The sequence below is a fragment of the Schistocerca piceifrons genome, chromosome 3 (assembly GCF_021461385.2).
Source record: "Schistocerca piceifrons isolate TAMUIC-IGC-003096 chromosome 3, iqSchPice1.1, whole genome shotgun sequence".
NCBI classification, from domain to species: domain Eukaryota; kingdom Metazoa; phylum Arthropoda; class Insecta; order Orthoptera; family Acrididae; genus Schistocerca; species Schistocerca piceifrons.
Genome location: NC_060140.1, coordinates 120,983,956 through 121,009,977, shown reverse-complemented (window position 1 = coordinate 121,009,977; position 26,022 = coordinate 120,983,956). Strand labels below are relative to the sequence as shown.

The 26,022-nt window shown below is 43.9% G+C and overlaps 1 protein-coding gene across 1 annotated transcript in view; it reads right to left on the bottom strand.

Annotated features, from left to right (window-relative positions):
• The window catches only part of LOC124788448 (solute carrier family 22 member 7-like), a 128,734-nt gene that overhangs the window by 53,729 nt on the left and 48,983 nt on the right, over positions 1 to 26,022 (bottom strand). The window contains exon 4 of the mRNA XM_047255720.1: positions 21,660 to 21,828. Within this exon, the coding sequence (XP_047111676.1) occupies positions 21,660 to 21,828 (169 nt within the window). The remainder of the gene's footprint in view (positions 1 to 21,659; positions 21,829 to 26,022) is intronic.

Here is a 26,022-nt window from a genome sequence, read left to right as displayed (position 1 = left end):
GAGTCCCGCCTTGGGCATGGATGTGTATGCTGTCCTTAGGTTAGTTAGGTTTTAGTAGTTCTAAGTTGTAGGGGACTGATGACCTCAGATGTTAAGTCCCATAGTGCTCAGAGCCATTTGAATGCACACAGATCCTCTGCAACCTCATTCCTTTCCCCCATCTGCTCCTATTCCTCGAACATATCCGCATACTGTACACCTCCCGCCGCCTCGATCCCCCTCACCCCCTGGTTGCTCCTCTCCTCTCCAATCCCCGCCCTCTGCCACGTCTTTACTGTTGTGTCCCCACTACCCTCCATCTCTACACCATTCATCTCCTTTTCCAAGGTGGCTTCCGTCAAATCCCCCTCTCGGGTAATGCCCTCTGTCCCTCCATTTAACCCTCCTATCAACTCTGATCCCCACCCCCTCCTTTCCTCTGTCCTTTCCCTGGGCTCCCTCTTCCACCCTTCCATCCTGTTTTCTCCCCACCTCCCCTCTTCCCCCCCCCCCCGAGTCCTTTAGTATACTGCTCCTCTGTATTTCCCCACTCCCTGTTGCGTCTGCCCAGCACCTGCCCCCCTCTTATGGGTCCACGTCCTCCATCGGCTCCTTTCCCCTTGCCGGTCGAGGTGGCCGAGCGGTTCTAGGCGCTACAGTCTGGAACCGCGCGACCGCTACATCGCAGGTTCGAATCCTGCCTCGGGCATGGATGTGTGTGATGTCCTTAGGTTAGTTAGGTTTAAGTAGTTCTAAGTTCTAGGGGACTGATGACCTCAGAAGTTAAGTCCCATAGTGCTCAGAGTCATTTGAACCATTTGAACCTTCCTCCCCCCCCCGCTTCGTTTTCTCCTCTCCTTCCCCCTCTTTCCTTTCCTGTCATCTGTCCAGGTTCCCCCCATCTGCCCTCGGCTGTGGTATATCGTATTTGTGCCAATTTTTAGTGCAGTGTTCAAGTGAATGGTCAGTGTTGTTCGTCTTTCCGAAGTGTTGCAGACAGAAACTAATGCTGAAGCTGGGTGTGCATTTTATATCTCTTGCGAACAGAAACCAGACTGTTGCCGTGTTTTTTTAATTGTCTATTCTTTTACCTGTCTGCTTCGTATGTATTTTATTAGCATCATCAACCCTTTGTTTTATGTTTCAGGTTCCATGATTTTCCGCCATTTTACGATTTAAGTCACCGATGTTATCGCCTGCTTTTATTATTTATTATTTTCCTCTATTTAAAACAAATTCTGTAGGCTGATGAGCGGCGTACTAAGCTGCTGCCTGCCCGCCCCCTTCCGGAGGAATCGAAACTCAATAAAGAAAACAAATAAAAAGTTCCAATATACTTAATTTCGATTACAATGTATGTAATCAAGAGCATGTTTCACAGTTAACTGATAAGATGATAAATTTAACTGGCAAATTTATACATTAATATCAGTTTTCCTCAGCCATCTGGACCCATCGATGTGTTGCCGGATAAGGGACCACCGGTTCGATGGGCGACTCACTTTCAATATCTGATAATCAGCTACATGACGGTGTAAATTAGTAAGGTCTGGAACCAATGGGTTCAAATTTCAGCTGCAAAAATCCCGTCGTGTGTGTGAAAGCTCTATTCTTGTGGTCGTAGTCCTGGTGCCATGACAGGCTGTAACTTCTGGAAATCTACCCACACAGTCGGCCAACTCTGCAGGAGCCGTAATCTTTCCCACCATCTGTAATGTTGGCTACAGGCACTACGTTCTCCCAGAGTACACACACAGTGCTGTGCTCTGTCCGTGTCCATAAAAACATGGAGAGACGCTCTCCAGCAGCCGCCCCCTTCCCATCCTGCTGCAGACATCTGAAGGTACTTCTTCCGTAACCATGGAATGTGTCTTACTTAAATTTAGATCAATAGCTGTTAGTCTGTATTGCGATATTCGGCTTCATTCCAGGAGTCTTGACTGCTTTTGCTGCGAGATGCCAGTGTCACGTATCCTCCACTACTGACATAAGAATTTTCACGCTCTCCCCGTTTACATCCATATCTGAAATTTCTCATGACCAAACAGGCTCTCTCTTTCACTGGACGACCTAAAAAAAAATTAAATAAATAAAAAAACCATGGCTCTGAGCACTATGGGACTTAACATCTGAGGTCATCAGTCCCCTAGAACTTAGAACTATTTAACTACTTAACCCTAACTAACCTAAGGACACCACACACATCCATGCCCGACGCAGGATTCGAACCTGCGACCGTAGCAGCAGTGAGGTTCCAGACTGAAGTCCCTAGAACCGCTTGGCACCGGCCAGCGGACGATCTCATGATATTTGTTTTATAGTGTTTCTGTGTTATTACCTCAATGTCCAGAACATACTTTACCGCTGACAAGTCCATAATTCTGTGTTGGTATCGTTCCACAGTGTTCGCATTTAATCTGCTCTTTATTGATGAATATAAGTCAATACTTTTAACTGCTTGTCTGTTTCTTGTTGGTAGCTTCTTCTCTGTCTCATTTAATGTTATTTATACTGGCGACAGAAACACCTACAGTACAAAAAGGAGTCTTATTTTGTCTCGGTCTTACGAGTTGGCAAGGACAGCACATAATAAAAGTCACTACACAAGTTACAATGCAAGAACACTTTTCTGGTAAAACACAATGATGTGAGGTAGAAAAGTAAGTGCCACTTCTGGTACAATCATAGACTTCTCACTACAGTGATAAGCATCCCTGGTGTAAAGAAGCAACTGAAAGAGTCGAAAACAAATAAGTCGACAGGCACGGATGGAACCCTATTTCGCTTTTACAAAGAGTACTGCATGGCAATGGCCTCTTATTTAGCTTCCACTTACCGGATTTCTCTCACTCAGTGCAAACTCCCAAGTGACTGGAAACAAGCAGGTGAGTCCTGATATAAGGGTAAAAGAACGGACCCGCAAAATTACAGACCTATGTCTTTCACAACGATTTGCTGCAGAATTCTTGATCATACTCTCAGCTCGAATTTGGCAAATTTCCTTGAGGCCGATAAGTCTCTGTCCATGAGTCAGCACGGTTTTAGAAAGCATCGCTCGGGCAACACCCAGCTTGCACTATTCTCGTATGGCATTCTCGGAACTAAGTAGAGGCGCAAAAGACAGGTTCCATATATCTAGATTTTCGAAAAGCACTTGACACGGCACCTCACTGCGAACTTTTAACGAAGCTACGAGAGTATGGAATAGGTCCCCAGACAGGTACTGGCTCGAGGACTTCTTAGGTAGTAGGACACACTATGTTGTCTGTTCGCCAGAGACACGGATATCGTCAGGAATATCCCAGGGAACTGTGATAGGACCGCTTTTGTTCTCTATATACGTAAATGATTTAGTGCACAGGGTGGACAGCAAACTATGGTTGTGGTGATGCTGTGGTGTACAGGAAGGTGTCGAAGTTGCGTTACTGTAGGACAGAAGATGTCTTAGACAAGATTTGTAGTTGGTGTGACGGGCAAGATTTCTAGTTGGTGTGACGAGTGACACCTAGCTCTAAATGTAGATGTAGTTAATGAATATGAGTAGGAAAAACAATCTTGTAATGTTAGAATACAGCATTAGTAGCGTGGACCTTAACAAATCACTTAGTTTAAATACACGGGCATAACGTTGCAAAGAAGTGTGAAATGTAACGAGCATGAGAGAACTCTGCTAGGGAAGGCGAATGGTCAACTTCGGTTCACCGGGAGAGTTTTGGGAAAGTGTAGCTCATCGGTAAATTACATCGCATGTAGAAAGATAGTCAATCCCTTATTCGCTACTGCTCAGTGTTTGGATTCCGCACCAGGTCGGTTTAAAGCATGCCATTGAACCAATCCAAAGGCTTGTATGCTAGTTTTGTTATCGGTAGCTTCGAACACCACACAGGTATTCTTGAGATGCTGCAGGATAACAAATAGAAATCCCGGGAGGGAAGGCGACGACATTTTCGAGAAACACTAAGGAGAACATTTAGAGACCCGGAAACTGAAGCAGACTGCGGAACGATTGTACTTCACGTTAGGAGCACGGAGGTAAGATGGAGAAATCAGTGCTCATACAGAGGCGTAGAGTGAGGCATTTTTCCCTCGCTCTGTTAACCAATGGAACAGGGAAGTAAATGACTAACAGTGCAACAGGATACCACCTGCCACGCACCGTACGATGGCTCTCGGAGTCTGTACAGTATGAAGACGTAGCAGATGTAATCCAAGTCTATGTCCTTCATTGGATTCTTCTCAGTATGCGGTTGATGTCTTAGACAGTCATCTCCCTGGTGTCTGGGTGTGTGTCCGGATCGGTCAGATGCGGCAGACTGATGTGGTGGTCGGAGCCCTCGAACACGCTAGGTTATGTCCAGCCAGAGATTGGGATGGAACTGATGGCTGCTGCAAAAGTTCGCTACCGATGGTCGAGCTACAAGAAGCAGACAGCATTGAGCCCATAGCGACAGCGAGTGGTGCTGGCTACTGGTCGTGCAGTATCTTGAGTAATCTAATGGAAGGGTTTCCATGTGGATCACGTGACATGTTGACGAAATTGAGTGTGGTCTTTGCAGTGCTATGGTCGATTGCGCACACTTTTGGTGGACGATGCTGGAGTCTCTCATGGAGCCTGCTGGAGTCTGGCACGTGCTCAGATAGATGATTATGTTGCTATTGTCCTATAAACAGTGTAACATGTTGCTAATGTCACACTGAGGTGCATGTGATTGTCTCGTGTGTCTGTCTTCAGTGGAGGACATCTGGGGTACAGTAATCTGCCAGCTAGGTGTGTGTTCTGAGGTTGTAGGGTACCAGGCGAGTGGCCAGACGGCTTCCCCCCTCTACAGAGATGGTGAAGCCATAGGGGATAATCGTCCAGAGGGAAGAAGGAGACGAACAGGAGGCAGAGAAATGCCATAGGCGCCGGGCGCGATATAGATTCCGAAAAGTGCAGCTGGGAGAGAGCACGCAAGGAGCCCAAGGGATGGACAAGCGATACATTGTGGGGGGCGCCAGACAGAAGAAGAGAAAGTAACACTGCAACTTTGAAGATGGACTGAAACTTGCAAAAAAGGGGTTTGAAAGGCACAGTAGGAAAAACAAGCATCTGTGAAGGACGAATGGAGAATGGAAGACCCACCAGGGAAGGGTGGCGTCGGAGAGAGGAAAATGGAACCAATGCTGCAACATATGGCCGCCCATGACTAGTTACTGAAGCAGCCGTAGGTACAGGAAGCTGTAGGGCGCGTGTGCACGTGTGCAGTGATGCATGTGGGAGAGCAATGGAGTGCTCTGTTGCACATAGCACCGCGGCGTTGCTTGTAAGAGGGCGATGTTTTGGGTTGGAGCGTAGTGGTGAGCAGAGAAAGTGTGGCAGTGGGAAGAGGAGCAGGGTAGCGTGCAGTGGAGTGTGGTGGTGCATGGAGGAAGGGAAACTAAGTGGAGACCACAGAGCTGGTGGATATGGTGCCCCATATTTGTGGGTGACAGCTGCAGTCAAAAATGGTTCAAATGGCTCTGAGCACTATGGGACTTTACATCTTAGGTCATCAGTCCCCTAGAACTTAGAACTACATAAACCTAACTAACCTAAGGGCATCACACACATCCATGCCCGAGGCAGGATTCGAACCTGCGACGGTAGCAGTCCCGCGGTTCCGGACTGCAGCGCCTAGAACCGCATGGCCACTGCGGCTGGCAGCTGCAGTCCTGTAGTGGACTGTTAGGAGGATGGAAGCACCAGCAGGCACACAGCCAGAGGCAGCACTGGGAGGATCATGGGTGAGGTCAGGCACACTGATGTGTGTCCAAGGAAGGTCAACAGAGGACACATCACCAGTGAATGTCTCAGATCTGGACGTGCAGTCACCTTCAAGAGCAGAGCTGATCAGGTCTCATCACACAAGTGAAGCATCATAGCAGGTTTGGGTGCTGTTCGCAGAAGGCAGTCATCAGGAAGAACTGCAGTGCAGAAAAGGGTAGAAGTGGACCTGAAAAGCAAGAAACAGGTAAAGTCGTCGACCAGATACCACAATACAGCTGCCAATGGCTGTAAGGTAAGGTGCAGTCAGGCCTTGCAGTGAAACTTCTAAGAATGGAGAGCAGAAGGTGCAGGGAAGTCTGCAAGGCCACAAAACACGACCGCAATGGGAGAATGGTGGGGGCGACGAATAGCTAGAGGCGACACCAGGCAGGGCAGCACAGTAGGCACAATGTGTGATGTGGAACCATCTGTTGGAGAATAAGGTGAATGCATGAGCTGGACATGACCCACACACAAGAAAGAAAGGGCCCAGGAGGGTATGAAGGAAATCGGGGATGGGAGAGGGGGTGGGGCAGGGGGAGGGGGGAAAGCGTCAGCAGCAGGCAGAAAGGAAGGCAGAGCGAAGAGTGATGTGACAGACAGGAGTTGACATGTCTTTGTCAGCACAGCTGGAAGGCTGGGAAACAACATAGTGGTGTCATCATTAAATGGAGAAAGAGCAACAATGGAGTGGATGGACGCCAAGGACAAAAATGTGAAGGTCTGAAGAAGAGGGAGTATCGACCAGGCTGGCGTTACACAGCCTGATGGCGCACAGCATAATAGCCAGTGTATCATGTATACATTATACAAAACCTGTAAACTCGTTCATTTCGATAAAAGAAACGTTCACATGATCAGTAGAACATGTAATTAACTAACTAAATAACAAACTAACTGCACATCATGTTAATCTTTTCAGTAGTATAGCTAAAAGAGAACTAGAGCAGTCTGCATTGTTGCCAGATTTTCTCCTCCTCCTACCTCCTACCCCCTCTCTATCCACATCTGCCTTGTCATACACTCACTGCCCCTGCCCATTCTCCTCCCTCACCACATCCCCATTCCCTCCATCTCATCCTTCCCCCACTGCTCCATTCCCCTTCTCTTGTCCACCCACCGACCATGCCCCCTCCCCACCTCTTCTCTTCCCCCACCCATATGACATGATTCATGATGTCATGCATTGTTACCAGATTGCAGGCACACCTCTGACATTGATTAATTGCTCTATGTAAAAAATTATGGTAAACTGGAAAATGGTAGGAAATTCAAGTAGTACAAGTGTCTCCAGACATATGACATCACTGTAGAACTTAGGGTATTGCCTTAAGTATAAATTGGCATGAAATTTTTGAAAAGTGAGATGGGGCATTGGTCTGTTAGTGTGAAATTCAATGGCAGTCTGTAGGACATCAGAACACAACGTACAGGTGTACCTGTGCATACAATGACACTCTCAGGGATGCTACAATCGAAGGTGGTGAGCAGGGGACACCAGGACGTTCACTATGACATCATAATCCAACAAGGAAATCCAAGATGGCGAACAGGGGATCTGAGGACAAATCCAAGATGGTTTGTCTAGGGAAAGGAAGACAGCCTGTGTGGTTGGAAGATCAGTTGCTCCAAGTTTAAAATGGCGCAGAGATTCATAAAATCATCGGTTTTCCCCATTCTCTACAATTCACTTGCGCTATGATTAAACAATTCTACCAACCCCCTCCCTTCCCAAGGTCGCAGTGGCGATAACTGACACTCTAAGTTTGAAACCCAAGTGCTGACCTGTTCTATCTTTAAAACTGAATAGCCCATATTTGGTTGTCAAACACTTGTCACTATCATATGTAGTGATACAGTTGTTCATTTACACCTTTATTATTGAAAGATATAACACAAAATGGAGAGTTCCTTTCACAGAAATTTCACCACCAGGGCACGAGCGGCGTAAAGCCAAATGCTGTTAGTGCCATTCCAAGCTGGGTAGAGCTGCGCTACCCTGTCTCCACACTTTGAGTTTCCAGTGAATCCAACATAGGCACATGTCGTCATGCCACCAGCATTGTCTAGTGCACCTGATACAAGGAGCAGATACGAAGTCAGCACGCTAAATTCATTTCAGACACAGAGTTACCACTGTCACCAACGTCTGCACTACTCAACCCTTGGTACAGTGCAGCTATCAAAGTGGTGGTGTTCTTAGTAACTTTGCAGCTGATGCCTAAACCTACAGATGACAGACACTCAGATAGGTAACAAACATGGCGTATCGATAGAGTATCAACAAAAACACCGATTTAGTTCGTGCTGTGTACTATCGTCCAGTAGAAGATGTGTAAACGGTAATTAAAAGTAACACCAGAAATCCGGAGTATAGGCAAACCGTATCTGTGAGATCATAATGTGAAGATCTCTGGTTGCCGGCATGGTAGCTCAGCGTGTTCGGTCAGAAGGTTAGCTGCCCTCTGTAATAAAATAAAAATTAATGAATAGATAGATCAACGATGAACTTGAGCAGGTGTCATGGGACGTCCGCCCAGACGAGATACAGCGACCAATAACGAACAAAACGTCATCAAAAAAGAAGCAGATGAGCCGGTAGAGCGTCAGATCGTTGTACTAAAGGTCACGAGTTCGAAACCCTCTGATGGCGAATTTTTTTTTTTTAAAGACTACGCATGAAATTGTAGTATGCGGGAACATTTTTCTGCCTTGTGAAAGGACGTTTCATAGTTTGTAGTTGTGGTGTCACCGCCAGACACCACACTTGCTAGGTGGTAGCCTTTAAATCGGCCGCGGTCCGTTAGTATACGTCGGACCCGCGTGTCGCCACTGTCAGTGATTGCAGACCGAGCGCCACCACACGGCAGGTCTAGAGAGACGTACTAGCTCTCGCCCCAGTTGTACATCCGACTTAGCCAGAGATGGATCACTGACAAATACGCTTTCATTTGCCGAGACGATAGTTAGCATAGCATTTGATATTATTTTATATTGTGGTTGTAACTTGTACCGTCAAAAGAGATGTTCTACAATTGCGGATTAAAGTTAAGTATTACATCAACTACGTACTTTATTTGCTACTATTAATTCCTTTAACTGTTCCAGACCTCACGCCAATCTGTGTGAGCTTAACGCGTGCCTTTCGGCATCCTCTCATTGTGACTTGGCTGTTTTGCCAAGTCACAACAGTAGTAATGTTGTTTTGGCAGTCTGCTTCGCTAGATTAGTTGAAAGGAGCAGTCCTATAGAGTACATTGTATAGATAGGTGTGATGTTATCTGTTCAAATGTACGCTACAGGTTTGATACTTTCAATTAATGAAGCGAAGGCAGACTGCTTTAACAAGATTACTACATACTATGAAACGCCCTTTCACAAGGCAGAAAAATGTTCTCCCATATAACAATTTCACACGTAATCTGTTAAATAAAATTACGACCAATTCGTTTGGAACTCGCGATCTTTAGCACAACAGTCCGACGCGCTACCAAGTCACCTACCAGAGAATACGTCACGTTTAGAACTCACAGATATGGTTTGCCTATACTCTGTAGTAGTGGCGTTACTTTTAATAACTGTTTCTTCTACTGGACGACAGCACACACCACATACTAAATCGGTGTTTTGGAGATTTGGGCGTGAGTGCAATTGACAGTAAACACATGGTTGAAGGCATGTCCTCAGATCATTAGTTCAATGTTTTGGTAAATTTTGAAAACACACGATTTAATGATATGAAGGTAGTGCTTTCAGACCGTGAATGGTACAAATCATGTCAGAATTCAGCACAAATAACTGCAATGCTCAATGATGAATGTTCGACGTTACTAGATTGCCTGGATTGTGGCGTGCACATGGGTTTTTTTTTTTTTAGGCTAGGCAGTAGTGCGAGGTGTCCTGATGAACACTCACCAGTCGACGTGCAGGCAGGAAAATCAGGACGCGCTCAGTGTAAAGACACTTCAGCTATCAAGATATTAGCAGTAAATTTTCAAAGTGTTCGGAATAAAGTTCCTGAATTTACTGCCCTCCAGGAAGCGTGTGGCGCGCAAATTATTCTCGGAACTGAGACATGGCTGAACCCTGAGATAGGAAGTTCTGAAATATTTAGTGAGGGTTTGAACGTCTATCGGAAAGACAGATTAGACACCGTAGGAGGTGGTGTCTTCATTGCAGTTGACAAAAATATTGTGCCTACTGAGTTCGAAGTAGAGTGTGATTGTGAAGTTATCTGGACACGTTTAACAGGGCTAGGGGAAATAAAGTTAATTGTGGGGTGTTATTACCGGTCACCAGACTCCACCGTGACAGTTCTAGAATCATTCGAAGGGAGTCTACATTCTGTATCGCAGAAGTACTCTGATCATGCTATATTAGTCGGAGGCGGCTTCAACCTACCTAGTGTAGACTGGGATGTCTATGGATTCATTACAGGTGGTCCAGACAAGCCGTCGGGTGATGTACCTTTGAATACATTATCCGAAAACTGTCTTGAGCAGCTAAATCGACAGCCAACGCGTAATGGAAATATTTTAGATCTGGTAGCCACGAACAGACCAGACCTCATCGACGGTGTCAGTGTTGAGACAGGGATTAGTGATCATGATGTAGTCATTACGACTATGGTTACGAAAGTTAAAAAGTCAGTCAAGAAGGCTAGGAGAGTATTCTTACTAGAAAGAGCAGATAAGCAGTTGTTAGCATTCCACTTAGTAAATGAATCGACTTCATTTACTTCCGGTACGATGGACGTGGAGGAATTATGGGCAGATTTTAGACACATTGTAAATGGACAACTATGTGCCGAAAAAGTGGGTTACGGACGGAAAAGACCCACCGCGGTTTAACAGTGCAATTCGGAGAATGCTCAGGAAGCAAAGGCAGTTGCACTCGCAGTACAAGAAAGATCGGGAGAATGAGGACGGGCAAAAGTTAGTAGAGATTCGTGCTGCTGTAAAAAGAGCGATGAGGGAAGCATTCAACCACTACCACCGTCATACCTTAGCAAAAGATGTTGCTGAAAACCCAAGGAAATTCTGGTCTTACGTAAAATCGGTAAGTGGGTGGAAGGCTTCCATCCAGTCGCTCACTGATCAGTCTGGGCTGGCAACGGAAGACAGCAAAACGAAAGCTTAAATTTTAAATTTAGCATTTGAGAAATCTTTCACGCAGAAGGATCGTACAAACATACCGCCGTTTGTCTCGTACAGATTCCCGTATGGAGGACATAGTGATAGGCATCCCTGGGGTTGTGAAGCAGCTGAATGGGTTGAAAATAAATAAATCGACAGATCCTGATGGGATTCCAATTCGGTTTTACAGAGAGTACTCTGCTGCATTGGCTCCTTACTCAGCTTGCATTTATCGCGAACCTCTTGCCCAACGTAAAGCTCCGAGCGACTGAAAAAAAGCGCAGGTGACGCCTGTATATAAGAAGAGTAGATGGACGGATCCTCAAAATTACAAACCAATATCCTTAACATCGGTTTGTTGCAGGATTCTCGAACATATTCTCAGTTCGAATATAATGAATTTCCTTGGGACAGAGAAGTTGCTGTCCATGCATCAGCACGGCTTTAGAAAGCATCGCTCCTGCGAAACGCAACTCGCCCTTTTTTCACATGATGTCCTGCGAACCATGGATGAAGGGTATCAGACGGATGCCATATTCCTTGACTTCCGGAAAGCGTTTGACTCGGTGCCCCACTGCAGACTTCTAACAGGTACGAGCATGTGGGATTGGTTCCCAAATATGTGGCTCGAAGACTTCTTAAGTAATAGAACACCGTACTTTGTCCTCGATGGTGAGTGTTCATCGGAGGTGAGGGTATCATCCGGAGTGCCCCAGGGAAGTGTGGAAGGTCCGCTGTTGTTTTCTATGTACATAAATGATCCTTTGGATAGGGTGGATAGCAATGTGCGGCTGTTTGCTGACGATGCTGTGGTGTACGGGAAGGCGTCGTCATTGAGTGAATGTAGGAGGATACTAGATGAATTGGGCAGGATTTTTGATTGGTGTAAAGAACGGCAGCTAACTCTAAATATATATAAATGTAAATTAATGCAGATGAATAGGAAAAAGAATCCTGTAATGTTTGAATGCTCCATTAGTAGTGTAGCGCTTGACACAATAAGGTCGATTAAATATTTTGGCGTAACAGAGCAAAGCGATATGAAGTGGGACAGGCATGTAATGGCAGTCGTGGGGAAGGCGGATAGTCGTCTTCGGTTCATTGGTAGAATTTTGGTAAGATGTGGTTCATCTGTAAAGGAGACCGCTTATAAAACACTAATACGACCTATTCTTGAGTACTGCTCGAGCGTTTGGGATCCCTATCAGGTCGGTTTGAGGGAGGACATAGAAGCAATTCAGAGGCGGGCTGCTAGCTTTGTTACTGGTAGGTTTGATCATCACGCGAGTGTTACGGAAATGCTTCAGAAACTCGGGTGGGAATCTCTAAAGGGAAAGGAGGCGTTCTTTTCGTGAATCGCTACTGAGGAAATTTAGAGAACCAGCATTTGAGGCTGACTGCAGTACAATTTTACTGCCGCCAACTTACATTTCGCGGAAAGACCACAAAGATAAGAGAGATTAGGGCTCGTACCGAGGCATATAGCCAGTTATTTTTCCCTCGTTCTGTTTGGGAGTGAAGCAGGGAGAGTAGATGCTAGTTGTGATACGAGGTACGCTCCGCCACGCCCCGTATGATGGATTGCGGAGTATGTATGTAGATGTAGATATAGGACTTTCATACAAAATGTGTTGGGGGCTACCCAAGAACAGTGAAAATATACAACAACGTTAATACCACATAGTCCATTCACTAACAGGAATCTACAGTCACCAACATAATGTGTGCTAGCTGAGCCATCCAGTGTGCAGTGTATGATCGCCTTGGATGCTGAGAGTATGGTGACGGATTTTTTGGAAATGCATGGCATGCGTTTACTAATATTACAAATCAGAAAAATTCAGAGGAGGCCTTTGCTACTAATTTCGATTTATGTTGTGCTTCAGTATACAGCTCCATTAGCAACATCATTACCTGGAATTGCTAGAGAAATATGTACATTTTTCTATATATGGTATTTGTATACTTTAAATTGTTAGCTCAAGTTTAAAAAGAGAAAACATCATCTTTCTAAACTGTGTTTCATATCATAAAAAACTTCAAACATGTTGAATAAATTCTCCAGTTCATATAACAAAAGTATATTTGACATACAGAGTGATTTACATGTCCAGTAATCTAGACAAAGAGGCGACCGTTTAACAATGACGTATAGGCAGGAGCATGTAGTAGAACTTTTATGTAAGTACAAACGAATAGTTGTCCATGTACAGCATACATCTACACCTGGTAGACAAGTTCTTGATGTAAGGAGCAGTGACTTTACACTCCAGGTATTGTTGTATCAAAGAGATATAGCACATTTTTACATGAGATAAATCTTGATAATTCAGCTGTTGCAATGCCATAGGGTAATGGAGCATTAGCAGCTGTAACAAAATACCTCATGTTACACGAAAATTATCACAAAATGCCCCATTTTACAAAGAAGATGTAACAAATTGGCTTCCATTATTTATAAATGTTGTACAGCTTTACATAGTGAACTCTCAAAACTAAGTACCTCAGACAGGTGAAGTAAAAGAGTACATGGTACCTACAGACTGACTTTACAGTTCAAGTCGTCACTATGTCGAAAGCACTTAACACATCTTAAATGAGATGAAACTTATATAAAAACTTAACTGATGCAGTGTCATAAAGAGTGAGAGGGTTAACAGTCCAAGCATTTTGTAGCTGTTGTTGGACTTAGTAGTTCATTAGTAGAAGTATGAAACATACAAAATGTCTGTGGGAGTGAGAGATGTCCTTAGGTTAGTTAGGTTTAAGTAGTTCTGTTCTAGGGGACTGATGACCTCAGAAGTTAAGCCCCATAGTGCTCAGAGCCATTTGAACCATTTCTGGGACATCACATTCAGCCTTCGGTCAAACTCAGATACATGGCGCTCCTCCCCCATTCTACACGTGGACAGCACGCAGACTGATACTATGTGCACAGGTTTGTGTCTGACTAACAGTCATTCCACCTCACGCGATGTTCCTATCGCCTGGACGTGTTTATATCTATAGTAGGTCGGTAGTCATAACGTTCTGACCGATCAGTGTGTATTTGCCATGTTGTTGAGGGTTATAACTCGACTTGTAAAAAGGAAAATTGTGTTTCATTCTCCATTTTCGTTGGTAAGTGGCTGCAGCACATACGAAAGACGAGTTTCTAGAATAACTTGTGACAAGCAATTACCACAATTTTCATCACAGCTTTCGTCCACCACACATAAATTTTTATGAATTTAAAGAACCTGCTCTTCTCACGATTTCTCACCCATTGTACAAGTCTTCCCCCAGGATGACAGGTGAGCATCTCCCTTTTTCATAGATTGCCCGCCGCGCCTAATGGCCGCGCGGTTTGAGGCGCCATTCACGGATTGGGCGGCCCCTCCCGACAGAGGTTCGAATCCTCCCTCGGGCATGGGTGTTTGTGTTGTTCTTAGCATAAGTTAGTTTAAGTTAGTTTGAGTAGTGCGTAAGCCTAGGGACCGACCACCTAAGCAGCTTGGTCCCTTACTAATTCACACACACACACACACACACACACACACACAAACACACACGCACACATACATTGCCCTTACAGAATTAAACGTGTGGGTTATTTTTAAACTGGGAAGAATTTTCAGTTTCCCTGACAGTTTCGATGTGCGGTAACGCACAAGTGTGCATCTCGCGTTTCAAATTCTCCTACTCCTCCTGCCATTTTAATTTAGGTCTCATGGGCCGCGACTGCAGAGCCATTACAAACAGTATCACATCATGTTAGGCATTTCAATTGGCAGTACGCATTGTGCATTTATTTCCAGTGCGACCAGGTGGCTTTTGCTAGCGGCAGTGGCAGGATAACTCTGGCGTTGGTCCAGCCCAGACTGACAAGGCACTCACGATTCATGATGCATGGCTACATGCGGCTTACAGCCTGGTGGTGAACTTTGCAAGTATGGCAGAGGGCCCTCCCCAGTGTTGTATTCGCTTAAATAACAAAGGTGCAAGTGAATACATATCCCATATAGGAATCGTCCAAGACTGCAAAATAGCTATTAGTTGCTGCATTCACCTCCTCGTTCGAATAAAATCTTTCGCCCGCCAGCCATTTCTTCAAATTGGGGAACAAATAGTAGTCCGAGGGAGAATAGGGGGATGTGAAACGAGTTGGAATCCTATTTCCATTAATTTTTCGACCACAACTGCTGAGGTGTGTGCTGGTGCATTGTGGTGATGGAAAAGGACTTCTTTGCGGTCCAATTGCCGGTGCTTTTCATGCAGCTCGGTTTCCAAACGGTCCAATAAGGATGAATAATATGCACCTGTAATTTTTTTACCCTTTTCCAGATAGTCGATGAGGATTGACCCTTGTGAATGCCAAAAGACAGTCACCTTAACCTTTCCGGCCGAAGGAATGGTCTTCACCTTTTTTGGTGCAGATTATCCCTTGGTAACCCATTGTTTAGATTGTTGTTTGGTCTCAGGGGTATAGTAATGTATCGATGTTTCATCCACAGTGACGAAACGACGCTTAAAGTCCTATGGATTCTTCCTGAACAGCTGCAAACCATCCTTGCAACACTTCACACGATTCCGTGGTCAAGCGTGAGCAATGGCAGAACCCATCTTGCTGATGGGTTTCCCATCTCCAAATGTTTATGCAAAATATTATGTACCCGTTCATTCGAGATGCCCACAGCACTAGCACTATCACGCACCTTGACTCTTCTGTCATCCATCACCATATCCTGGATTTTATCAATGATTTCTGGAGTTGTAACTTCCACAGGGCGTCCAGAACGTTCAGTATCACTTGTGCCCATATGGGCAGTCTGAAAATTTTGAAACCACTTATAAACTGTTCTAATCGAAGGTGCAGAGACATCGTAATGTTTATCAAGCTTCTCATTGGTCTCCTGAGGCTTTTTGCATTTCATAAAGTAATGTTTAATCAGCACACGAAATTGTTTTTTGTCCATTTTTTGACAATCACTCGACTTCCTTAATTCACACTAATGCCAAACAAAAACAAATAGACCAATACGGCTGAAACTTTGTGTGCGTTCTTTCCAAAGATGCTACCAACTGCTGGCCTGAGTGGCCTGGCGATTCTAGGCGCTACAGTCTGAAACCGCGCGACCGCTACGATCGCAGGTTCGAATCCTGCCTCTGGCATGGATGTGTGTGATGTCCTTAGTTAGGTTTAAGTAGTTCTAAGTTCTAGGGGACTGATGACCTCAGAAGTTAAGTCCCATAGTGCTCGGAGCCATTTGAACCATTTGCTACTAACGAAACATGACCGCGCTACGCGCCGGTGGTGCCATCTCTCGGACTTTGCACGAACTTTTCAAACGCCCCTTGTATAATGACAAGTATTTGACAGCAACATGTGAGACATTCCGTTTTAAAGGTAGAACAAGTCAGCTCTCTGGATTCAAACGAAAGTTGACAATTATCGGAACTGCAATTTTGGAGGAGTGGGGGAGGAATTGTTTCAGCATAGTACAAGCGTATCATGTCCAAGAGTGAACAGTACCATCATCAGAATTGGGAAAACCGATGATTTTTCGAATGTCTGGCCATTTTCAGATTAGACTAAGGGATCCTACAACCATCAGGTCGTCCTTATTTCCATATGTCCACCATCTTAGATGTAAGTGACATGGCGTCTATGTAGACTGTCCTCATATCTCCAGGTCACTATCTGGGGTCACCGTCTTGGACTGTAATATCATACCTACTGTCCTCGTATCCGCAGACCGTCATCTTGGATCACAATCTTGTAGTCTCAGGCCGTAGAGACTGCCCTTGTATCCTCAGTTCGTCAGCTTACATTGCTTTCTTTGATTCTGACGTCGTACAGACATTTTGGTTTAGAATATTATGATGTTGTGGCGAAGGGCTTTAAATGTCTACGAGCACTGTAAACATGTACCTCCAAACAAACATAATATTTATCATGTAACTTTGATTTACCATGGACTCTATCTTCGAAAATAACATACAAAATCAAAATCCATTCCAACATATAGATTTTCAACACATGTTAAAAACACATTCGATAACATAGTGTATACTTTTCAGACAGGGAGAAACAAGGACTTGAAAACCTGAAGGCACCCAATATGAGATGCGATCCCAGAATACATAAGACTGACATTCCCATGAGGTGAATAGTGATAGTGTACCTCCTACAAACCTACTAACAGCGCAGATGGAATCTCTGTTCATTCAGTATTGTACATCTAATAATAGTAGGACAACAAAAAATTGCTATTTAGGTAAAAACACAACAGATAATAAAGAAATCATGTACAACTACGTTGCTTTGCTTCGATTTAGGAAAACTGTACACTATCATTACATTAACATCACTGTTAACGAGGTAATTAAACTAATTGAAGAAAACCTCATGAAACACAAGCAGCTTCCTCAGCAACATGTGGATGAAACAATAACATTGTTACAGTTAATAATACAACAAAACTGTTTTGAATTCAATTAGGAGTACTACGATCAAGGATGTTTACCTATGGGTATACCTATTTCAGGAACACTAGCCAACATCTTCATGAATCATACCGAAAAACTAGTATTTGAAATTCTGTTAACAAAGAGAGGTTACAACGTCATCTACTGATACAAGTAGATGGATGACATAATATACACTGAAGAGCCAAAGAAACTGGTGGACTTGCCAAATATCACGTACGGCCCTCGCGAACACGCAGAGGTGTTGCAACACAGCGTTGCATGGACTCGACTAATGTCTGGAGTACTGCTGAAGAGAAATGACACCATGGGAGCAGGGCTATCCATAAATCCGTACGAGTACGACAGGGTGGACATCTCTTCTGAACAGCACGTTGCAATGCATCCCAAATATGATCAATAATGTTCATGTCTAGGGAATTTGGTGGCCGGCGAAAGTGTTTAAACTCAAAAGCGTGTTTCTGGAGCTACTCTGAGGCAATTCTGGACGTGTGGGGTCTCGCCTTGTCCTGCTGGAATTGCCCTAGTCCGTCGGAATGCGGAATGCACTATGGACATGAGTGGATGCAGGTGATCAGACAGGATGCTAACATACGTGTCACCTGTCAGAGTCGTATCACTCCAACTGCACACGTCCCACACCATTACACAGACTCTGTCAGTTTGAACAGTCCCCTGCTGGCATGCAGGTACCGTGGATTTATGATGTTGTCTTCATACCCGTGCACGTCCATTCACTCGATACAATTAGTAATGACAGTCGTCCAACCAGGCAACAAGTTTCCAGTCATCAACAGTCCAATATCGGTGTTCACTGGCCCAGGCGAGACGTAAAGCTTTGTGTTGTGCAGTCATCAAGAGTACAGGAGTGGGACTTCGACTCTGAAAGCCCATATCGATGATGTTTCGTTGAATGATTCGCAGGCTGACGCTTGCTGATTACCCAGCATTGAAATCTGTAGCAATTTGCGGAAGGGTTGCACTTCTGTCACGTTGAACGATTCTCTTCAGTCGGCGTGGGTCCTGCTCTCACAGGATCTTTTTTCGGCCGCCGTGACCCCAGAAATTTGATGTTTTACAGGATTCCTATATTCACAATACGCTCGTGGAATGGTAGTATGGGAAAATTCCACAATCGCTACCTGGGAAATGCTGTGTCCCATTGGTCGTGCACCGACTATAACACCACGTTCAAACTCACTTAAATCTTGGTAACCTGCCATTACAGCAGCAGTAACCAATCTAACAACTGCACCACTTCTTCTTCTCTTTCATTGTAGTTCAATTCCCCATTGGAGCCGGCCGGCAGCAGCATATGAGCTGCTCTTCAGCCGAAAGACGTAGAACATACAATAGAAGAATTTAAAAACAACATAAAGGAGAAAATATGGTGGACATAGATATAAAAAAGGGGGAACATTATGGAAGACAATAGACAAAAAGGGGCGACTGTAAAATGGAGATAAAAACCATAAAAAAGTAGCGCACACAAAAACCCATACACTGGGACAATTAAAAGAACACAAGGCGAAGTATGACTAGCGCATAAAAGTATCGACAGTCGATGTACAGGAGAACAGCACCAAACACAACACTGACGTAGCACACTGATGACAAGGAGAATAATGGAGGATCTGCTGGCCGCAAGCAGATGAGGGGGAAGAGAAGAAGTGAGGGAGGGGAAGAGAGTGGGGGAGATGGGCAGGGGCGGGGGGGCTCGCCGAAGAGGGTGGAGGAGGGAAGGATGTGGGGGAGAGGAAAGAGCTGAGGATGGGATGCATGGACTGAAGAGGGGAAGAAGGAAAATCCGTTCTGGGAGAAGGAGGGGAGAGGAAAAGGGGGCCCTAGGGGGGGGGGGGAACAAGGTGTGGTTAGTTGGAATGAAGGGTATATGTCATGGCAAAATTCAACATCCGGGAGGGGAGGTGCTGGAAATTGCCCTGATGAAGGAAATGGAGGGTGTGGAGGTGGAGAGAGGAAGTGATACAGCGATACAACTGTGCCAGACACCTGTTGTCTTATATAGGCGTTGCTGAGCGCAGCGCCGTTTTCTGCCTGTTTACATAACTGTATTTGAATACGCATGTCTATACCAGTTTCTTTGGTGTTTCAATGCCTATGCTAGATCAGGCTCAGGACACATTGCAGCATATATGTAAGTAGTATGCACAACAACATAAAGTTTGTAGTAGAGGAAGAAGAAGAAAACAAACTCAACATTCTGGATATAACCAGAAGACATGACAAGCACAACAATGACAGGACAACAAACACAATAAATAAAGTAACCTCAAGCCACCCACAGAGTCAAATTTGATGTCAGTTACATTTTAAAGAGGCCCAATGAAATTCCCCTAAACACATTCGATTACCAAAAGGAGGTAGAAACTGTAAACCACATGCAAAGTAAGTTAAACTTAAGGTAAACTTAACAAAAGAAGAAAGTTACAAATGAAGAAGCAGACAAATCAGGCCGACCAACACATATGGTGACAGACGGCCGGTCGCGCTTCTAGGCGCTTCAATTCGGAACTGCACTTCCACTACAGTCGCAGGTTCGAGTCCTACCTCGGTCATGGATGTGTGTGATGTCCTCAGGTTAGTTAGGTTTAAGTAGTTCTAAGTCTAGGGTACTGACGACCTCAGATAGGGCCGTTCGGGCTAGCAGCAACGTATGATGTGTTGGAGTCAGTAAAATCTTGCAGCCGTCTTCCTATATTGTGATTAATTATTAAACTGACAGTTACTTGCCAGGGAAGTGCACCACTGGGCTGGCCGAAGTGGCCGAGCGGTTCTAGGCGCTACAGTCTGGAACCGCGCGACCGCTACAGTCGCAGGTTCGAATCCTACCTCAGACATGGATGTGTGTGCTGTCCTTAGGTAAGTTAAGTTTAAGTAGTTCTAAGTTCTAGGGGACTCAGAAGTTAAGTCCCATAGTGCTCAGAGCCATGTTTGTTCCTTAAAATTGGTTCTATCTGCAATTGTTTGTAATCCTGGCCCTAAGCCGTTAGTTGTTTGATGTGTTATGTGTGGCCTTCAGCCGAGGATTTTACGTGAACCCCTTTTATAAGGCTTTCAGCAGTGTGTATTCTTTAAAGCAAAATTTTTTTATAAGAAGGAAGGGGTTTACTTTAAATTGTTTGTATGACTTGTTTTTCAGACCTTCAGGCGTTGTTTCAATTTTTTTTGTGGCCTTCAGCCCTGCAATAAGTTAATATTTATTTAATTAGGCTTTTGGCCATTCTGTTATAAGTGTAAAAAGAAACTTCTTGGTTAGAAAAAAATGTTTATTAATGTGTTTTAATTATAGTTGTCCTTCAGACGTGTAGTGTAGGCCTTCAGCCGCTAATTGTTTTCAATTGCATGTTTTCTTTTAAATGTTACCTTCTATTTTTAATTGCGTTTGATTTCTAAGCCAGGCCTTCAGCCATTCTCGTTTCTGGTACGGTTTTTGGACTTCAGCCCAGAAAGCATTTTCTTTAACTAGGCCTTCAGCCGTATTGTCTAATTGTGATCTTTTAAAGCAATCTGTAAATAAGTGGTTCTTAGAAAAATAAAGTTGTGTGTTTGATTGTGCAACTCACAGTAACTGTTTACAGCACCATCCACAATCGTAACCTTATCCTGTGCGCTCTCTGAGTACCTGCCAACCAGGTTTCAATAATAATGAACTATGTTGCTTGGGACCAGGTTGTGTATCTTGTTCGTACCTAAATAAGATCAGAAATATTTACAAAATAGGATTGTCGTCACAAAGTAAAACAATACTTTTTGGTCACAGTACCGCATCCAGGTCGCTGCACCCGGCGGCATACTACAAAAAGGACCACGAAAACCCCAAGAAATAAATTAGAAGACTTACTGCGAAGTAGGACAAGTAAAGACAAGACGGAACCGGCTTCAGTATGTCTCCGGATACTTTTAATCAGATAGCGTGTGAAACCCCATCGGGAGTTACGTGCACGTCGGCGATGTTACAGCGGTCATGAATGATAACGGCTCGTCAACGATTTCGTTGTCACGCCACAACACGTGGCCCCTGACATCAGCATGAAAAAGGGTGCTCGACGTTCCTTAATAGATGCACCTCTATACCTTGTCCACAAAAAACGAGTTACAGAAGCGTAAGTATCATTTATTACACGCACATAGGAATAGGCATCGATATTGCATATCAGTTGATACCTCTGCAACAACAAGTAAGCCTGACATTACTTATGTTTTCAACTTACTCGTAATATTAAATCTCAAATCACCTATTAGCAGGCCTGCGTGTATATCCATCTTCTTACCTGCAGAAGAGTAGTAATATAAGGCAGCACAGTACTGCAAAAAGCATGGAGTGCTTCCAGCTGGGAAACATCTGAACACACAAGCAGGCAGACACCAATCCTATAGGTAGACCAACCCATGCCATGCAATTGATACAAGAGCGGTTTCTGATATCTGTCAATTCCGTCCCTGAAATATCAAAATCAGCATCTTATTTAATTACTAAATATAAAATGTCACGCTTTTTTATTTTAAGTTATTTCACGTGATACACTTCCATACTACTGTGTACACTAACATTTACAAATAAAATGCAACACTTAGCATAACAACAAACAAATGAATAATACTGAGTCCACATAAGCTTAAGGTTACATAAGATACACATTAAATTTATAGAGAAAAATATTATACAACCAAAACCAGAGTTCGATGAGATAACATATAATGAAGAGATCATATAAATTGCCTCAGAGAAATTTGATATTACCAACAAAGCACAAAAATAGAAACAGCTTTAGAGAACATAAAGCAGCTGACAGGAACCTTGTGCGTGTTGTTATTATAATGCGATTACAGGCAAATTTCTATGCATTCATCTCACATGTCACAATATGAAACTGTGTGTTTTGAAAGTGATGAAAGTTGTGCTCTTATTATTCGAAGTAGTCAGTTGACATACTGAAATTGGTTCAGGGGGCTAGGGACATATGTTTTGCGACATATTTTCATACTTGTGGCTAAATTGTTTGAAGTGTAACACCACACCCGTCACTTATCTGGTTTTGGCGTGTGTTCACCCCAGCTAATTGACTAACAGATCAACAGAGAGTGCAAGACTGCCGCAATATCAAATAATGCAAAGAAAGTAATAAGGCCCTGTGACTCCTGATTGAACTGCGGTGGCAGTGTTGACATTAATTGATTCAGAATTGATCACTTTTAATTAAAAAGGGGTGCACATTGATGTTATATGCAGCTATTGAACACCAGATGCAAATGTTGAACATAAAATTAATTAGGAAAGTGACTTGGGATTTCAACTACTTGATTGAAAACAGATGTAGTCGATTATCACAAATTTATTTTAACTCACAAGCTTCAATCATCACATTACATCACTCTCCTACCAGGCAGTGGTAATAAATTGCGTTTGCGCGGAGTAAAGCTCGATAACTCAAAAGTAATTTCTGTCGACTGACCCAGGTGTAATGCAAAGTGCGAGAAGAATTCTACAGTACATGGCCCATGAAACCCTCATGGAAACTTTGCCAACGTGATCCAACAAATTAATCACTGGCCGGGGCAGGCGCAATATCACCGAATACAGCGTGGGGGAGCATCGTCGTTGTGTGGACGTCGGCCGACCTCGTGGTGCTGCAAGGCTGCGCTCGCCTATTCACTCCTAGCTATCTTGCTCAATACATAGCTGAACCAAAACTTTCTATCTCCAAGCTCAATTGTTCCATTTGCTAAGTCCTAAACTGCAGAGATGCTCACTCTTTCTCAGGCAAGCTGAGTAAAGAACGCCACGTCCACACTCCAGGCAAGCTGGGAACGGAAGACCTCTACTGAGACTTCTGCCAGTCCCCTTTTCACCTCAGTTTCCCCTCCAGCAAAATCACTTACGCCAATTACATCGCAAGTTGCGTTAATTATGTGTCACTTCCCAGTGCCGACCAATGCCTGCTCTGGGAAGTGAACAAATTCCCACAAAATTTCCCTTCCTCTCAACTTGTCCTATTTAGCTCCCCCCAGGCCACACATCAAGGCTCGCATCTGCACAATCATCAAGTTTTCCGGAATTCAGACTCCCAGGAGAGTACTTCAAATCCCTTGGTCCTACGTTCCCATTGGAGGCTGGCGTATTTCATGCTTTTGCTCTTCACCTGATTTACTTCAGGCTCTGTGGACCATGAATTCAGCGTGAAGTTGCTATAGTCACAAACACGCATATTTTGACCTCTGTTGACTGCTCCACCGTAGCTTTGCGTGGCTTTGTCGCATGTTTCACAGAAAATGGGACGACGGACATTTATCAACAGGCGTACAAGTTCTCCGTCTATTTCCCGGTACACCAGCATGGAGTCAGGGTCAACCACCCACTCACTGTCACTCATCTTAAGGTGACTGGAGGCCGCGCACCGTTACCACTTTCTCAGAGCTTGAGCCGCCCTAAGCTGCCTATTGTCGCTTCCCTTAGCCACTCCCCCAGCCAGCCACGGTCAAATACTTCCCTGGGGTAAACTAGCGTCCAGTAAAGTGACTCGTTTCCACAAAGTTTTCATGTCGTGTGAATTACTTTAAAACCATCACCCGACATTAATTATTCCACTATGTCCATACTATACCCTCTACAAGATGCATTGTGCCTTGTCAGTCATTTTGTTGAGCCCTACTGTTCGCTCAATGTCAGTTAGGTGATCTTTAATGACTTCATGTAAGGGGCATAGTTCTTGCCATCTTACAAGAGTGTGTCTACAAATCTAAACTAGCAGTATCCAGGGTGGTTTCTTTACGCGTCAGTTCCACGATGCGCTGTAGTTTGGAGGTAAGCGGCTCCCTACAGCTAACAGAGTTAAGTTAGTTCAAAGGAAACCAAGGATACAGAATAAGACAGTACCTGCTTCAGATTGAGCTTACCCTTAGCCATATGTGACTTTGTTAGAGTGCCATTTTGTGCTGCTGCAGATTTTAGTGTACTGTACAGTCCTTAGTTTCCCCTTCAGCGAAATTAGCTAGTCAAGAAAAGTGTATTATTTATTTACGTATTTTGTGTATGATGTGTGTACTAAAATGTTATTTTTTTGTTTTTGCTTTTTTTTTCGTGGAAAGAAATATTAAATTATGGAATGTAAAAATCACTCAGCACTAATAGGGACTAAACATGGCAGTTCTAAGGTATGAAAGAATGATGATTCTTCAGTGTATGACAGACATTACTTATGCAACATTCTCGTAATTTTGTTATGTGAAGTCACAAGTATTCGTCTCCGAATAATTGCTGCAACTTACATTCTTGTGAATCTTCTTGAACCTTTTTACTGTATTCTTCTCTTGGTCTCCTTCTACAATTTTTACCTCCCACACGTCCCTCCAATACTAAATTGGTGATCCCTTGATGTCTCATAATGTGTTCTGTCTTCTTCTAATGACGTTCCGTCACAAATTCTTTTCTCTCTATTTCGATTCAGCACCTCTTCATTGGCTACATGATCTGATCATCTGTCCTTCAGCATTCTTCTGTAGCACCACATTTCAAAACCTTATGTTCTCTTCTTATCTAAACTGTTTGCTGTCCACGTTTCACTTCCATTCGTAGCTACATTCCACATAAATACTTCCAGAAAAGACTTCCTAACACTTGAACGCATATTCTTCAGAAAGCTTGCCGTTGACAGTCTAGATTTTTTAACTCCTTCTTCTGCCATCATCAGTCATTTTTCTGCCATACAGCGAAACCGATCTATAAGTGTCTCGTTTCCTAATCTAATTCCCTGAGTATCACCTGATTTAATCCGACTATATTCCATCATCCATGCTACGCTTTTGTTGATTTTAATCCTATATCCTCCTTGCTAGTCCCGTTCAACTCCTCTTGCAAGTCATTTGCTGTCTCTAATAGAATTACAATATCATCGCCACACTTCAAAGTCTTTATTTCTACTCCCTGAAATTTAATTCCTACAGCAATATTTTCTTTGGTTTACTTTACTGATTGCTCATTGTACAGACTGAATAACATTGGCGATGGGCTACAGCCCTCTCTCTCTTCCTCCTCAACCATTGCTTCCTTTTCATGCACCTCGTCTCTTATAACTGCCGTCTAGTGTCTGTACAAGTTGTAAACAGCCTTTCACTTCCTGTATTTTACCCCTGCTACCTTCAGATATTTAGAGCGAGTATTCCACCCAGCATTCTCAAAAGGTTTGTCTAAGTCTACAAATGCTACAAACGTAGTTCGCCTTTAGTTAATCTATCTTCTAAGTCACACAGTTAATATTGCCTCGTATATATCTATAAGATAGAGAGAGAGTTCGAAGGCTAACTAATTTTAAAGACACTCAGTGGAGAGTTACATGAAACTTAGTTTTATGGGACTTTTAAAGCAGATTCATCTACAATTATCTGGGCTGGTGTGAAGGTACATTCCTTGCAATGCAAGTGCAAGGGCAGTTGCAAGAAGGGCTGATTGTATTACAGCTTACTTTACGTCCACACACTCGCCAGAAGCGATGATCTGTGTCTGAAGATTTTTATGTAGTGCTGGGACTCACCTTGCGTGCAAGCACGACTGGGACCATAACATCAGAAACGATAGAAGAATCCAAACGGTAGAAGTTCTGACAAGGAGTGGATGGTAACACTGGATATCGCGGGAAA